The sequence below is a fragment of the Salvelinus sp. IW2-2015 genome, linkage group LG26 (assembly GCF_002910315.2).
Source record: "Salvelinus sp. IW2-2015 linkage group LG26, ASM291031v2, whole genome shotgun sequence".
Lineage (NCBI taxonomy): Eukaryota > Metazoa > Chordata > Actinopteri > Salmoniformes > Salmonidae > Salvelinus > Salvelinus sp. IW2-2015.
This window is the reverse complement of record NC_036866.1, coordinates 10,516,743-10,534,386: the sequence shown is the minus strand read 5'-3', so window position 1 is coordinate 10,534,386 and position 17,644 is coordinate 10,516,743. Positions and strand designations below refer to the sequence as shown.

The following is a 17,644-nucleotide window of genomic DNA, read 5'->3' as shown; positions in this document are numbered from 1 at the left end:
TTTAACTTTTTTTTGTATACAATCTACATTAACAATCTAAATGGACCAAAAAGAGACAATAGAAAAAACTGTCAATGGCAATGTGAGAAAATTATGATAACTAGTCTGGCCCTAATTCATTTTTTTTTAATGTAAGCAAGGGCGGGATCACCCAGCGGCGGCTTCCCGCATGCGCGATTCATTTGCAGTCTGGATGCGGAGGGGTGAACATCTCCTGCTCTGACTGCAGCTGGGAGGGACTGCTGCGCGAGGCCTGTAAATGCTTTGAGACGGGGGTGGGGCCCGGGTGGGGCCCACGGCAGCACCCGCTGCYCGTTGAGAAGAGTAAGAACGATACGTGCTTACAAGTCAGTCTCCAAAAGTCTCCAATAACATCAGAAAAAGTCACTAGATTTGTCGCTAGTCGCTTTTTTGAAAATGCGTCGCTAGAGGGGTATGAATACTTGCTAAATATAGCGGCTAAGTTGGCAACACTGTGTAAGCGTTCCCAAAAGTCTCGATGTTGCGCCTCTGGGTTTAGAAACTCTTTGGTAAAATTATTTATTTGTGCTGACAAACTAAGCTCTGGTCTAAACACACACCTAAGTATTATGAATATTCTATGAGGGGGCGTGTACTGCCGCGTATGAAAAGAAAAGCGAAAATCAAAAATGTTTATAACTTTTGTTGTTATTGTTTTCCGTTATTCCATGTCCAATTTTGACCAAATAAAAAGTACATTAACGATTTTCACCATCTTTTGAATCAAATAACCAATGAAGGGACGAGTTTATTGTGTTGCGCATTGCATTTCAGAAATATAATTATAAATATATTAAGTATTTAGAAATGTGTACAATTGAGTATCGACATTTAGATGATAACACCTGTCACAAAAAGTTTATATTTTCGAACGTGTTCTTGGTGGAAATGTTATTTGACGGAGTGTTTCTCCTTCAATGCGTATTTGAGTGTTGGACACATCTTTTGGAATGTACCACAAAACCAAGTCAATGCACAAATCATTACAGTAATTCATAATAAAATTACACTTTAAGCAGCAAACAAACATACTGAATCTGGTTCAGTTACTTCCAGCGATTTATACACTTGAGATCAATCTCGATAGTTAATATTATTAGTAATTATTCAGCTAAGTTGGTATGTTCCGTTTCACTTCCTCCTCATGCGACAACAATTCACTTCACATGGGGTCCTGTTTGCTGGGCTGTTCTACTCGATATACCAACGTAATCTAATGAAATTGACAAAAAGTAGTTTGTGGTAACAAGACTAAACCTAAAATGGGTAAGAAGAAGTCTGCCATGGTGCTCGGGAGATCGTTGATAAAGGAGAGACTCAACGCAGGCCGAGGCAACAAGAGGGGCGATACTTGGGTAACGTTCATTAACGCTACGTTATTTAACTATAGTTATTTAGCTAGCTAGCTTAACCTATAGCTAGACCTACCTCCAAGGGTCCTAGCCTGTTCTAACTTCTAGCTAGTTAGTTAGCAGAGTAAAGTAAAACATTTGGGAAAACCAGGATTTGGTGAATACTGCTCTCCTGAAAATAAATAAAGTAACACATCTTGTTTTAATGGTCGTCTGGCTTGTTAGCTAGCTACCTTGCTGATGATTTAACGTGATATCACATTGCCAGCTCCACACCAGTGAACTGAATGATGGCTACGATTGGGGTCGTCTCAACCTGCAGTCAGTGACTGAGCAGAGTTCTATGGATGACTTCCTTGCAACTGCAAAAATGGCAGGAACTGAGTTTGTTGCAGGTAAATACTCCATTGCATTGACCTGACAAGTGATCTTTTAAACTGTCCTCTACCAGGGGTGTGTTCATTCTGCCAATTCGTTTGCAAAACGTTTCTTAAACGGACGCTAAGGTAACGGGGAGGGTCCTACCATAATTTGTCCCCAGTGGTGTATTCATTARTTGGATTCAGTTGCAAAGCGTTTGCAACGGAAAACCGTTTACTCTAAACGGAAAACATTTTGCAACGAAAACGAGTTTATTGGACAAATTCAGGTAGGTCCTTCCCTGTTTCGTTCCGTTTACTTCTGTTTGGTTCTTAGAGTTTTTGTAACATACCAAATGTTTTGCAATGGAATCAGACTAATGAATACACCCCAGTACCTGCCTCTTTGTACTGGATTGCCAGGATGCAACTGATGGATGAAATGTTTCCCCAGAAAAGCTCAACATCAAGTTTGTGCCAGCTGAAGCTCGGGCAGGATTACTGACAGCCGAGGAGATGGCAAAGTTGAAAAAGCTGCACGAAGAGAACAAACAACTCCTCAGAATTCCACGAAGGTGCAGTAAGGGTCCTTGATATCGGGGATCCTTGGAAGTCCCAATTCTGGGGGATCCTTGGGAAGTCCCAATTCCGACGTTATCCTATTGAGGTTGACATTTTAAATGATTAGGGTCAGGTCAGGGTAGGGACGTCCCAAGGATTACGGATAGCGCTAACCGTGCAGTAAGCACAGTGACTCCAAAGATATTACTTCCAAATGTTATTTMATGTCCTCTTTCTAGCTGTCTTAGTAGTAGGGATTGTGCTGATATTGCATTGCCTCTGATGTTCCATTACTGTCTCTTCTTTGTCTTGTCATGTTGCAGGCCTCACTGGGATGAGAGCACCAGTCCAGAGGTCCTCCAGCAGACCGAGAGAGACAGCTTCTTGGAGTGGAGACGAGAACTGGCACTGTATGAAACCCACTACAATCAAAACACTTACCCCCCCCCCCCCATCAATTGAATAGGATCTCATTGTTTTGATGTTTATAGATTGTGCGCCTTTAGTAACATGGTTTTCTTTTAGCAGTGCCCTAAAGTTGATCTATTTTGTTTCATAGACTAGAAGAGGAGCAGAAAATGATTCTCACCCCTTTTGAAAGGAATTTGGATTTCTGGAGACAGCTCTGGCGAGTGATTGAGAGGAGGTAGGAATCAGAGCTGCTGTGTCTCATGACTAATTGTGTCCTGTTTCAGCCTTTCAGTGCCTTGTATGATGATGGAAATGTGAATTTTCCTACGCAGTGACATCGTTGTTCAGATCGTTGATGCCAGAAACCCGTTGCTGTTTCGTTGCCCTGACCTGGTAAGTACAGTGCCGAAGGGCGCAGCCAAACTAGCCCATTGATTTAATCCACCGTTCTAATGTAGTGTCCGTTCTCTAAGTATGTCATCAAATAATTGAGGCAAATTTTTCTTGGATGGGGGATGGCATTTCCAGGTGGGGGAATCCGCCAAACCAAACTGATAGGTGGGGAAACACTGTGGCATTTCACCCATTGACCTTCATGGTTCCTGTAGGAGTGCTATGTCAAGGAAGTGTCCCGGGACAAGGTGAACTTGCTGCTGGTGAACAAGGCTGACCTGCTTACCCGGGAGCAGCGGAGGATCTGGGCCAGATATTTCCAGAGAGAGGGCCTCCATGCTGTTTTCTGGTCTGCACTGGTGGAGAATGAGAGGCTGGAGGCAGAGGAGAAGGTGAGGAGTCATCATCCACATTTTAATTGCAAGGGCTGGTCTTAGATGGCCTGGTTAAACCAGACTGAATGCTATGCTCACCATTGTTTAACTTAGGTCTGGTATACTTTTTTGACTGATGAAAGATGAGTTGTTAGGTCTGAAGAGAAGAAGCCTCAGTGATACCTTCCCTTGTTCATTATCCAAAGGGAATGGAAGTGGAGGAGCAGGAAGATGAACAGAGTGACACAGAAAATGAAGACGAGGGAATGCCAGACAACGRCAATGTGAGCCGAAGACAGGAGGTAGAGGATAACAAGGAGAAGAGTGAGGAGGAAGATGAGGAGAGTGATATGGACGAGGAGCAGCAGAGAGGGGAGCAGTTTGAAGACTGTGTAGCAGAGGGAGACTGGCAGACCTGCTCAGAGGCATCAGAGGGTGAGGAAGCAGATGACGAAGAGAGTATAGATGGCTCCACCCACAACTCCTCCTCCTTCCACAACTCCAGTCGCCTGCTGTCCAAAGACGAGCTGCTGGACATATTTAAGGCTGCTCACGATGGGCCAGCGTTGAAAGAGGGTGAGCTCACAGTGGGGCTGGTGAGTACAGATACACACACTGGATATCAGTCGGCTTAAATACTAGGTCATGTTTAAGCAATAAGGCACAAGGGGTTGTRGTATATGGCCAATATACCACGGCTAAGAGCTGTTCTTATGCACAACGCAACGTGGAGTGCATGGATACAGCCCTTACCCAAGGTGCCTTATTGCTATTATAAACTGGTTGCCAACGTAATTAGAACATTAATAAATGTTTTGTCATACCTGTGGTATGCTGTCTGATATACCACGGTTTTCAGCCAATCAGCATTCAGTGCTTGAACCACCCAGTTTATAATACACTTTATATTACTATAGGAAGTAATTTACGAAGTAGGAGAACAGGTCTTGTTTGGAGTGATCTCAATTCTCAATCTGCTCTAAACAGGTGGGGTATCCCAATGTGGGAAAAAGTTCCACCATCAACACTATTCTGAGAAATAAGAAGGTGTCCGTCTCAGTCACGCCTGGGCACACCAAGCACTTTCAGGTAAAGCACTGCTCTCTGATGTAGCCTACTTGACCTCTAAAACTGTGTGCCTTAGTTACAATAACTTTTTCTTGTAGAGTCAAATAAAGAATTCAAGTGTGTATGTGTGTTCCAGACGCTGTACGTGGAGCCAGGTCTGTGTCTGTGTGACTGCCCCGGCCTGGTCATGCCCTCCTTTGTGGCCACTAAAGCTGAGATGATCTGCTGTGGGATCCTGCCCATCGACCAGATAAGAGACCACGTGCCTGCCATCTCCCTCATATCCTTCACTTACCAACCCTACAAACTGCTTTTGTTAACTTATGGGTGTAGAAGTCATATTTATTGTCCCTATCAGTAGATACTGGAGTTTTTTTCTTTCTTCTAAAATCCATTTTAATTCTGTTTTTTTCAGTAGGACCAAAGTGGAGCTGCATACTATGTTATCATTTCACATTACAAACATACAGCTAAATTCAGAGGCCTAATCGTTTGACTCGAGTAAAGGATTTTTCAGATGTTTGATTGGGTGTTTAGTATGGTTAAGGCCTTAACAGACTGCCCACGTGTGTCAGACTATTCCTCGGGATGTGCTAGAGGGCACCTATGGCATAAACATCATCCGCCCGCGAGAGGACGAGGACCCCGACCGCATACCCAACTATGAGGAGCTACTGATGGCCTACGGATGTGAGACCATAAACCCTGTCCTTATATAGTACAGTGTAGAACAATAGACACAGCACAACATAAGCCATATGATAGTGATGGAGTCGGAGCAAGCCGTTGACACTGTCCTGTCCTCTGTCAGACATGAGGGGCTTCATGACAACACACGGACAGCCTGACCAGTCGAGATCAGCCCGCTACGTYCTCAAGGACTACGTTGTTGTAAGTTAACCCTCCTCTTTCCGCCACCATCCTCTTGATGTAAAAGTATGATTTATTAGGCAGAATAGTCTAAATATTGTTTAGTCTGTATACCTGCACTGAACAAAAATATAATTTCTCAAAACTGTTGTGCACAAATTTGTTTACATCCCTGTTAGTGAGCATTGTATCCTTTGTAAAGAATCCATCCACCTGACAGGTACAGCATATCAAGAAGCTGATTAAACGGCATGATCATTACACAGGTGTACCATGTCCTGGGGACAATAAAAGGCCACTCTAAAATGTGCAGTTTTGTCACACAACACAATGCCACAGATGTCAAGTTTTGAGCGAGTGTGCAATTTGCATGCTGACTGAAAGAATGTCCACCAGAGCTGTTGCTAGAGAATAGAAAGTTCATTTCTCTGCCAGATAATAGAAAGTTCATTGCTCTACCATAAGCTGCCTCCAATGTCATTTTAGAGAATTTGGTAGTACGTCCACCTCACAACCGCAGGCCACATGTAACCATGCCAGCCCAGGATCTCCACATCCAGCTTCTTCACATTTGGGATCGTTGGGGGTGGGGGGCTGACGCCCAAGTGGATGGGCCTATAGCCTCCCAGGCCCACCCCTGGCTGCACCCCTGCCCAGTCATGTGAAATSASTRGRYWAGGGCCTAATAAATGTATTTAAATTGACTGATTTCCTTATATGAACTGTAACTCAGCAAAGTCTTTGAAATTGTTGCATGTTGCGTTTTATATTTTTGCTCAGTAGAAATTCAGTAGTAGTAATGGCAGAGGAAGCACCACTAACAGGTTCTTTCTGACCGTCCCCAGGGGAAACTGCTTTACTGCCATCCTCCTCCCCACATCAGTGCAGCAGACTTCCAGCCCCAGCACAGCAAGTTCCAGTCTGGAGATGCAGACGGTAAAGGCTCCAAGACAGGCCACAAACAGATCAAAGTCAAGAGACATGAGAATCTGGTGGACAAGAACTYCTTCCATCAGGTACAATAGAAGGCAACTCCACAGAAATTACATTAAAATGACACTGGCAGAGATTTATGCCAGTTTAGGCACATTACCTCACAGCCATTGGTTGTAATGAAATGGGAGAATTACTATGCTAACCACATTGTTGTGCATTTCGTTTCCAGGAGAATGTTCGAGCACTCACCAAGGGGGTCCAGTCTTACATGGGCTACAAGCTAGGCAGCATAGGCCAGTGTGAACAGATAGGTCAAGGGCAACCTGGCACGGAACAGCCTGTGGTCAAACCCTGGAAGAAGCATGGCAATAGAAACAAGAAAGAGAAAGTGCGCTGACTCACCAAGCACCTGGATGCCTGAAGAACATCTATAAACTGTTAGAAATCGCTGATATTTTAGAGTGGAATGGAGTGTTAACCCACAAGGGACTTTTCAATGCAATTCCACAGGAATTGGTGCTTTGTTGTACGTAGATACTGGTCAACAACAGTAACCTCCATTGCATTTTGCAATATGGAGAACCAGGGATAGGTTGCCTTTTGATATAAAAACATTCTGAATATTGTGAATTATCACATGCATTGCAGTGACGATACATTCCACCATTTGATTATGATTGAGTTGTGCAACAAATCTCACAGAAGTTATGAGTGTAGCAACAAGAGCAGAGTAGGGGGTCAACTAAATTCCAGGATTTTCAGAAATTGAATGGAATTGAGCCTTACTCTGAACCAGAGAGAAGTAATTGCTAAGGAGATCAATCAATATTTATTTGGTTATATGCGTTTGTTACATATACAGAAAGGTCAGACTTGTACTTTACAGAGATAATGAACTACAGGTAACTGCCGAAATAAAGGAAACAACAAAGTGTCTTAATAGGGAGTGGGGCCACCACGAGCAAGAACAGCTTCAATGCATTTTGGCATAGATTTTACACGTGTCTGAAACTATTGGAAGGATGCGATACCATTCTTCCACGAGAAATTACATTATGTGGTGTTTGTTGATGGTGGTAGAAAACAGTGTCTCAGGTGCTGCTTCAGAATCTCCCATAACTGTTCAATTGGGTTGAGACCTGGTTATCAAACCATTCAGTGACCACTCGAGTCCTCTCTCATGTGTATGGTGGCATTGTCATCCTATGGGGCCATGGTAGCCAAAATAATAAATAGCCTGCCCAGCATTTCTATACTTTACCTTAAGCATGATGGGATGTTAATTGCTTAATTAACTCAGGAACCACACCTGTGTGGAAGCACCTGCTTTCAATATACTTTGTGTCCATTTACTCAAGTGTTTCCATTATTTTGGCAGTAGTTGGATTCCCTAAGATTTAGAACCAACTGCTAACTGCGATAAATGTCTGAAGCAATAACAATTGAGTAATATCCCTGATCAAATAATTATATATTTCAGATAGTTTTCAAATGTTACTTTGGTGTTTTTGGCTCTCTCATGAGTGTTTCTAATATTTGCCCTGATTATGTGCCCAATGTACCCTCAAACTGCCACCAGAGGCTTCAATGAGCTAGGCCTACTTGAAGCTGAACTACATTTTCTCTTAAAAATTCCCTTGATCCTTCAGTGTAGGGCTACAGCAGAAATTAGGAAAGGTGTTCTTTGGTTTGTTGCACATGACTGGTGCACTAAATCAGGGCATTATGTCCAAAGAAAAGTACATAAAATGGGACTAATAAATKATTTAAAATGGGACTATTATTAATACAAATTCAATTGGCCCAGCTCGAGTGTCTTTATAACTCAAATTTGGTCAAATAAATTAAGAATTGAGTAAGGGCATCACCATGGCCTGGCAAAATCATGTCAATCTCATTGTCATTCTCTAATCTACAGGGAAATGTGTTTACGTTTGAATAACCAGGCAGCGCTTTTGTGAACTAAATTTGCATACTATTGGGGCACAATTTCCCACACCTTTTTCATAGGTCCGTGCTATCCGCTACCTTTATCGKGATGACTCGATCCCCCATTTAAGGTCAAATTTGAAATGGTTAGGTAAGGATTTAGGGCAACAAAAAAAAAAATAGAGTAGGGACGTCCCAAGTATCCCGAATAACACTGACCAGATGACATACCTGTGCTGTGCACTACTGACGCAGCTCCATCCCAATGGGCGTATTTGCCCATGCTATTCCAAATATYTTCTTTAGGACAATGTTGGCAGAGTTTAGCGACATGGGAGAGGACGCACAGTGTCACAAATGAACAGAGTAGAAAGCCTTTGGTTTGATGTCTTGGTGCCCGACATATAAACCTGTTTTTCAAACCGACAAAGTCTGCATCCCGACCTGACTCATCTGTTTGGCGGTGCTTTTGATAATAGCATGTTTTATGTGAGTAGGCCTGTGGGTAATTACGCATTTAAACATGGAGGAATTGCATGTCTAGTGATTTACTTGGACTGAGATAGTAACTGCCGGTACTCATTTCGTGTGCCGGTAATGTTTATATTTAAGTGTTGCCAGAAGATTACGAYCGTACCATTACGATTGTTTACACTGAGCTGCACTGGGATCGGAATGCAATCGTGGTTACAGATTACAGGCTACACATTCTTTCTTTTTTTTACACGCACACCTCTTTCAATAGTAACATTTTTTTTAAACATTTTTACAACACACATACCTGTCATGTTCTTTCCTGTACTTGAATACTTATTAAATTATGTTTTCATAGTCAGTTGTTTCAGTTGTTTATTAATAATATCTCATTTAGACTTAATCTGCTTATTTCTTCCCTACATCTTTGCAGATCTAAGACAAGATGAAAGTAAAAAACACTCTTCCTAATTTGTTTTTTTCCCACCTGTATTTTGTCAGGCCAGTGAACATGGTGGTAAACTGTACTATTTGTATGGACCCTGGGTTACCCTTTCCCATCATACTAACTGTATGTCATATAACCTTAATTAGTGCTCCCGCTCGCTCACCTGATGTACCATGCCAGGTGTGCATAATACTGACGTTAATGGGAGAGGGAAGGGGTTTTAAGGTGTGGTCTTTACTCCCAAATGTCACTTAAATATAGCTTCCAAATGAAGAGAGACAATGATACATAAAGTAATCTGRGRRAAAAATGCAAYTTTATGGACAACGGTGGATGGTTCTTAAAATAACCTTTGTGGTAGGGGGCTCTTAAAAGAGCAGTTTCACTCCACGGCATACTGCCATGGGACTTCACCTGCTGGCGATGAGAAGTAGGTGGTCAGCTTCTCCCTCACCTGGAGTGCCTGTCTGGGGGCGTTGTTGGCACCTGCCCTGGTGACATCAGGTAGGTGACCATTTGGCGTGCCCATCTCCATCCGGAGCGGCTCCTGGAATGACCTCCGCAGGTAGTTATAGAGAACACATGTGGCCTTCACGCAGGCATCAACATTTGAGGGGCTGAGACCAAGCACTCTCCAATACATTCTCCACCGGGCTGCCAGAATCCCAAAGGCGCATTCAACAACTAACCTTGCCCTGGACAATCGTTTGTTAAAGATCCTTACAGGCTTTGGCAATGGCAGCTGGCGTCCAGCATAGGGCCTCATGAGGTTGGGTCTTAAAGGGAAGGCCTCGTCGCCGACGAAGATGTGGGGAACAGGTCCCAGGTTTTCAGCTCCAGGGAGTGATGAAGGTGGTGGAATCTCCAGGGTGCCGTCCTGAAGTTCCTGGCCGAAGGCAGAGTCCTGGAGGGTCCCGCAATCACTTCCCTTGCCGTAAGCACCAACATCGACAACACGGAAACAGTAGATAGCATCTACTACAGCCAAGAGTACATCTGAATATGTACCCTTGTAGTTGTAGAATTGCGAACCTGAACACGGTGGAGCCTGGATTACTACATGTTTCCCGTCAATGGAGCCAAGACAGTTGGGGAAATTCCACCTCTCCAGGAACTCGGCAGCGATGGCCCTCCAGTCTTCCTCCTTGGGGACAGGCATGTATTCACCAACCAGACAGTCCCAAATGGCTTGTGCCTCAGAGGGGACAATGCCTGCCACCGTGGACCGTCCAACTCGGAAGCTGAATCCAAGGGTCCTGTAGGAGTCCCCTGTCGCCAAGAATCTAAAATATAATTCAAAATAATTATCAATATTGCGTATAACTTGAATTCCACCCACATATTATATCTACTCATATATCTACCTCATTACAGTTTATTATGCTCTACTAATTATATTGTAATACTCATCAACCATCATTAACAATGCCCTGAAACACTACAATTCAGTCTATGACTATATCAATAAACTGTAGCCCAGGCCAACTCTACTCTTAGAAAGAATGGTACTATCTACTTAAAAGGATTCTCCGGCTGTCCCCATAGGAGATCCTTTTTGGTTCCAGGTAGTACCCCGTTTGGTTCCATGTAGAACCCTATTGGGTTCCATGTRTAACATTTTCCCCAAAGGGTTATACCTGGAACCAAAAAAGGTTATCCTATGGGGAAAGCAGAAGGACACTTTGGAACCTTTTTCTCTAAGAGTGTATGTGAGTCCAATAAGAATGTAATGAATGACTGTAACTGTCTTGAACAAAAATGGGTCCTGGAGWAGACTAGCCTACCTTCATCAGGGCAGAAGGCACCTCAACTTTATTTTCATTTGGTAACATTGCATAATTAAAAAAGGATTATAAACCAACTTTGGGAAAAGTTATAGTCCTAATGAACATTCTGTAAAAGTACATCTGATATCAAATAGGGACTATTAACTAGACAGCCCTTTAGCTAGCTAGTTGTAGCCACTGCAGCAATTTTGGAATGGCAGTGTCAGCCAATCAGCTCCTTTGTTGTTCAATGCTATGTGCCATTCTATTATATTATTTAGCATGAGGTCGAAAAGGAGTTTTCCAGGAAAACTAGAAGTATTTAAATACTGATGGAGCAGTGTAGATAAAGGTACAATTTGGAGTACAGTGGCCAACCGAGTCTCTAACTATGTAGTCTATGTACAAATAAGTACAATGTTTTTATGTACTAATAGCACAAACTCAATAGCATCGAACTCAATAACACCCAGTGGCATATTCCATCCCTGCATTGAGACATGTTTTCTAACCCATTTCTCACGCTGGTGTAACAGGGTTGAAATAGACATCATTTGTTGTATGAATTTGGCCATAATTAAGCAGCCAGGTCATGTATATATATATGTATAGTTGTAGAGCCACCTGCTGTATTATTTGTGTAACTGTATCTGTGCATATATGTGCGCATGATCACGCAGGATCCAGCAAAAGAGTTGTTAAACTTTGGAGGTATGTATCGTGATCGATGCTGCATCCGGTGTTTTCACTTTAAAAATTATATCTAATGTATGTTAGGCTGAAAATTATATTGTTTTATAATCACTTTCGATGTTGACATGTTATGTGATAGAGTTACAGAGTTGTGTCCTGTATTTGCAATTTTATGGACATTTACAAAGTTAGCATGTTGCTGTACGCTATAGGCTAGCTAGCATCCGTCCTGTACTTTCCTTGCTAATGAGGTTAGTCACCTTGTGAAGTGTACATTTATTTTTATTTAATGTCACTCAGATTTGGACTGATTTTCAGTTGCTCTGAAGTTTACACATTTTGTGTGTGTGTGTGTGTGTGTGTCTGCCTGAAGGTATGTGCTCCCAAACTGTTATGGAACAATGTTATGTTGCTCTACACGTGCTGTGTTATGGCCACCATATAGAGCCATTATAAGTTGAGTGCCTATCTGTAGTCATGTTGTTATAGATGTAATGATGGATATTGTAAATATGCATTTAGCTGTTCTACAATTATTATAAAAATTTGTTAAACTTTTATGGATTTTTTCTTTGATGATTTCATGATGGATTTGCAGTTGCTCTAAAGTTTACACGTGTGTGTGTGTGTGTGTGTGTGTGTCTGCAGAATAAACCGTGAAGGAGAACAGCACTGTCCTTTGTCATCCAAGCAAATGAGAACCGTTACACTGGCTCCACAGTGTCTTAATGTAACCATGATTGCGTTCTGACCCCAGTGCAGCTCGTAGGGTCAGTATCTTCTAGCAAATGTAGGTGCAGGAGCTCCATAATATTTTTGAACTAATATTCAATAAGAGGTGCAGGAGCTTAAGCAGAACAACATTTGAGGTGCCGGTATTCAGCTCCAGTGATTCAACTCCCAAGTCAAGCACTGTCATGTTTAGGCTACTTATAGTTGTTTTACTTAACTTTTACTTAACTTTTATTGGCAACACTTATTCTCGGCTGGTATGTCAGAAATGCAGAGTGTTGGGCAGGAATTCAGGGGAGGAGGCAACCTGTACCCTCTGTTTCCTTGGCCATTTGTGCCGCACCGTTGGGGCCTTTCTCTCCAGTCAGCTGGCTCTTCTGGTGACAAGACAACAATCTATGATGTACACAAATATATATGCAACAATTTCAAATATTTTACTGAGTTACAGTTCATATAAGGAAATCAGTCAATTGAAATAAATTCATTAGGTCCTAATCTATAGATTTCACATGACTGGGAATATAGATATGTATCTGTTGGTCACATATGCCTTAAAAAAAGGCAATGGCGTGGATTAGAAAACCAGTCAGTTTCTGGTGTGACCACCGTTTGCCTCATGCAGCATGACACATCTCCTTCGCATAGAGTTGATCAAGCTGTTGATTGTGGCCTGTGGAATGTTGTCCCACTCCTCTTCAATGGCTGTGCGAAGTTGCTGGATATGGGCGGGAACTGGAACACTGTCGTACACGTCAGTCCAGAGAATCCCAAACATGCTCAATGTGTGACATGTCTGGTGAGTATGCAGGCCATGGAAGAACTGGGACATTTTCAGCTTCCAGGAATTGTGTACAGATCCTTTTGACATGGGGCCGTGCATTATCATGCTGAAACATGAGGTGATGGCGGCAGATGAATGGCCTCAAGATCAATGGGCCTCAAGATCTTGTCACAGTATCTCTGTGCATTCAAATTGCCATAGATAAGATGCAATTGTGTTCATTGACTGTAGCTTATGCCTGCCCATACCATAACCCCACCGCCACCATGGGGCACTCTGTTCGCAACGTTGACATCAGCAAACCGCTCGCCCACACTACSCCATACACGTGGTCTGCGGTTGTGAGGCCAGTTGGACATAGTGCCAAATTCTCTAAAATGACTTTGGAGGCGGCTTCTGGTAGAGAAATTAACATTAAATTCTCTGGCAACAGCTCTGTTGGACATTCTTGCAGTCAGCATGCCAATTGCACACTCCCTCAAAACTTGAGACATTTGTAGCATTGTGTGACAACTGCACATTTTAGAGTGGCCTTTTATTGTCCCCAGCATAAGATGCACCTGTGTAGCGATCATGCTTTTTAATCAGCTTCTTGATATGCCACACCTGTCAGGTGGAGGAATTATCTTGGCAAATGAGAAATGCTTACTTTCCTTCTACACATTTCTTAATTATCCCTTTTTTGGCAGAGCTGCTCAACAGTCACCCTTTAGGCAGAGCATGTTCGTTGTATCCGGTCCTACAATCTGTTATCAACACAAACAATACGCTTGCACTGTGTGTATAGGAAAAACAATAAAGAAAAGTTTGATCTATAAAGCCAATAAATGCAAAATAAATGAGGCTGAAGAGAGGTCCTTGTGAAATACTTTTTTTCAATGTTTCAATGGATAACATTCAGTTAGCAGAACTGCAATTCTCAACCCTCACCCCTTTACCTTCTCCAGATAATAGACTGAGGATGATGAAGAGGAAAAGGAGGCAGAACCTCATGGCTGTTTCTCTGCTGTTGGTGGAGGGAGCTACCTGACATCCAGGACCAGCCCAGGGCCTGTAGACAGGCCTCTAACTGGGAGGATAATGGGAGAAGAACTTCTCACAGACCTCCTCCATTTAAGTGGGAGATTCTCTTGTGAAATCACCTCCACACACTAGTACCCTGTTTTCAGTGGCTAACTGACTGCTATGCTGTGTCCTTGGGCAGGACAGCACTGATGTCCTGGGTTATGTTATTGGTTTGCACTGGACCTCCCAAGTTCTGTGCTTTCTCTAGAGCAGTAAGTGACATCCCATTGTAGTTCACTTCCGTTCATGTCTGAGTTGCCGTACTTGGATGTATTGTCACAACAGTCCCTCAAAGTCAAGTGTTATGTAGTGAAMACCTGCAATAGAACATGACATAATAATGCTCTTAGCACTTGAACCTCTTCATCTTTTAACGTATACGCCTCGACCATATTGCTGTACGACACTCAGTATGAGTTTGTACTGAGAGCCATGCCATGGCTACTGGCATCAACGTTCTGTGCAACCCTGGATCTTGCTGTATCCTTCTCCAGCTTATGAATATGTAGCCTTGTCCCCAGCCTCGAGAGAGCTAGCTGGTGGGCGAGATTGAATGAATATGTGAATATAGCTTCTAATTGAATTGAACACTAACCGTGTTGTCATTACTGTCTTGACTCTGTGGTCAGATTGTGTTCCTGTCCTGGTGCAGGAAGAGTACCACTCAGCAGCAGCCTGGAAGGGGTTCTCCAGACACAGTCTCCTGGGGGCTTCTCTCCCCCACTCAGCACAACCCCAGAGGGAAGACTAAGAAAAACACACAGTAAGCCCAGAGTCCTGCCTGGGTTAAGGAGATGGACTCAATGCCTGGCAGTGTTGTTTATGTCATTTTATAGAAAGTATTGTAATGAAAGAGCAAATAAAGATCTTTAAGATAGAGAATGAAAGACTAAATGGTAGATGTTTGAGAACTCCTTTTTAAGTTGCTCTTTCATTTCTGTCCTGGCTTTGCCTTATACAGTATTTGATAATCATCTTTAAACACAGCTCTCTTTCCTCATGTGCATTGGGCTTGGATGGCACTCCTCTCTGTGTTCCCTCCAATAACACAAATCTCAACAAGATGGCTGATATGGGATATTACATGGATGTCAACATTCAACCAGTGTGAAATGTGAGGGTAAAAACGKCTTTAGAATGTTTCAGGTGTGTCTGAAGGAGGTGACTCTGTCCAGGGAAGCAGGTGTGTCAGAGAGATCCCCCTCAGGAGGACCGTGAGAATGGACGAACCCTGCACCTTAGAAACGTTCTCTGACTCCTCATCCCTCAACTCTGATGTGGAGGTCAGGTCCCAGCGGATCCTTACATCTGCCTCACATTCTTTATTAACAACCTTACTATTGTGTAAAATCATCTTCTACAGTAAGATTTGGCCCAATATGGTTCAGTTATTCTGAGTTTAGTATGTGATGGTAAAAAAATGTGAACTGTTAAACCATTTTCTGCCACAAGATGGTGATAGTTTGTGAAGGATGGTTGAAAACTTGTTGCTTTGGATTCATCTACACATCAGGGAAACCTATTATTTTCAGTCTTAACACATTGTAGGCCCTGCCTATTACCAAGTAAGGAAGGTCAAATCAAGACCTTTACCCATAAGGTATTCTGAAGTGCTTTGCTTGCTAACTAAGTATGTTTATTTAACGTTACTTCTTTATGCTCAGGCCTTTCCATGTCGACTGATTATTATAGTGCAGTGAAAGTCCACTCAAGGGCCGTTTCATATGAATTCGATCACTTTCTGACTGCACCCCTTTTGATTTGAACGAAACCTTCCATACATGTTTGCCCATGGTAGGAGTGGTCAGAAAAGTGACCTTTTGGACCTGAATGCCAAAACATTCAGGAGATAGAGGTGCTCAAAGTTGACGCATTTTGCATACCTACCATTAGACGTCTGTGTCTTCATCACTGAAAAATATAATTCAAATCAAATCGAACTTTATTTGTCACATGCACCGAATACAACAAGTGTAGACCTTACCGTGGAATTCTTACTTACAAGCCCTTAACCAACAGTGCAGTTCAAGAAGAGTTAAGAAAATATTTACCAAATAAACTAAAGTAAAAAATAATAAAAAGTAACATAACGATAACGAGGCTATATACAAGGGGTACCGGTACCGAGTCAGTGTGCGGGGTTACAGGTTAGAGGTAATTTGTACATGTAGGTGGGGATGAAGTGACTATGCATGGATAATAAACAGCGAGTAGGTGCAGTGTACAAAACAAATGGGGGGGGTCAATGTAATAGTTAACGTTAAAGGTATAAAAAAAAATGCTGATTCTTTTAGATCAAACTCAACCGTCTATCTAAACGTGTAAAGTCAGATTTGTCTCATTTTCGCATAGGTTGTAACTTAGACAATGATTTATCTGAAGTTCCAGGCATAAGCGACATAAGCAGGTAGCTTAGGGCACCCGGCCCCAAACTCAGTCGGGGTCTCAACTAACTATTGAGAGTAAGAATAGTAGGATACACCAGATGCAATTTCTGGAATTGGTTGTGCATCAGCAGTTTTTCTCTAATATCAGTCATTGATAGTCACTCTAACAATTGATAGATGGGTAGTTATTGTAGCCAGCTATCTAAACTTGTAGTAATCATGGCCGAATACCGACAGAGCACACTGGGGCCCTGACCTCCGGGGGGCCCCGATTGATTATATTAGTCATTTTCACTCAGATATTGTATTAACATGGCGTACAGTGCCTTCAGAAAGTATTCACATCCCTTGACTTTTTCCAAATTTAGTTGTGTTACAGCCTGAATTTAATTAAATTAATTTAGATGTTGTGTCACTGGCCTATACACAATACCCCATAATGTTGTTCAACATTTTTACAAATTAATACAAAATGAAAAGATGAAATGTCTTGAGTCAATAAGTAATCAACCCCTTTGTTATGGCAAGCCTAAATAAGTTCAGGGGTAAACATTTGCTTAACAAGTCACATAAGTTGCATGGACTCACTGTGTGCAATAATAGTGTTTAACACGATTTTTGAATGAATACCTCATCTCTGTACCCTTCACACACAATTATCTGTAAGGTCCCTGAGTCGAGCAGTGAAGTCCCTTGTCATCGGAAAGGACTAGGAAGTTCTTTAGGATGAAAATAAACAAAACAGCTAAGGACAGGCAAAATCCTAGAGCAAAACCTGGTTCAATCTGCTTTCCAACAGACACTGGGAGGAAAAATCACCTTCCAGCAGGACATTAACCTAAAACACAAGGTCAAATATACACTGGAATTGCTTACCAAGAGGACATTGAATGTTCTTGAGTGGCCTAGTTACAGTTTTGATTTAAATTGTGTCAGGACCCGGTGCGAGAAACAGTCACTAATAATCGTCAGAACCCAGAAGATGAGGCAGACACAGCAGTACTAGAGATGGTGGTTTAAT

The 17,644-nt window shown here is 42.4% G+C and overlaps 1 protein-coding gene across 1 annotated transcript; it reads left to right on the top strand.

Annotated features, from left to right (window-relative positions):
- Nucleotides 1–1,151: 1,151 nt before the first annotated feature.
- On the top strand, nucleotides 1,152–9,109 carry LOC111952624 (large subunit GTPase 1 homolog). The gene is made up of 14 exons (XM_070435109.1): nucleotides 1,152–1,376; nucleotides 1,642–1,768; nucleotides 2,187–2,307; nucleotides 2,617–2,703; nucleotides 2,853–2,939; nucleotides 3,037–3,097; nucleotides 3,313–3,489; nucleotides 3,678–4,067; nucleotides 4,459–4,560; nucleotides 4,676–4,812; nucleotides 5,099–5,229; nucleotides 5,351–5,430; nucleotides 6,255–6,425; nucleotides 6,575–9,109. The coding sequence occupies exons 1-14, from the start codon at nucleotides 1,284–1,286 to the stop codon at nucleotides 6,740–6,742; spliced, it is 1,932 nt and encodes a 643-aa protein (XP_070291210.1). The 5' UTR covers nucleotides 1,152–1,283; the 3' UTR covers nucleotides 6,743–9,109.
- The last annotated feature ends 8,535 nt before the right edge of the window (nucleotides 9,110–17,644 follow it).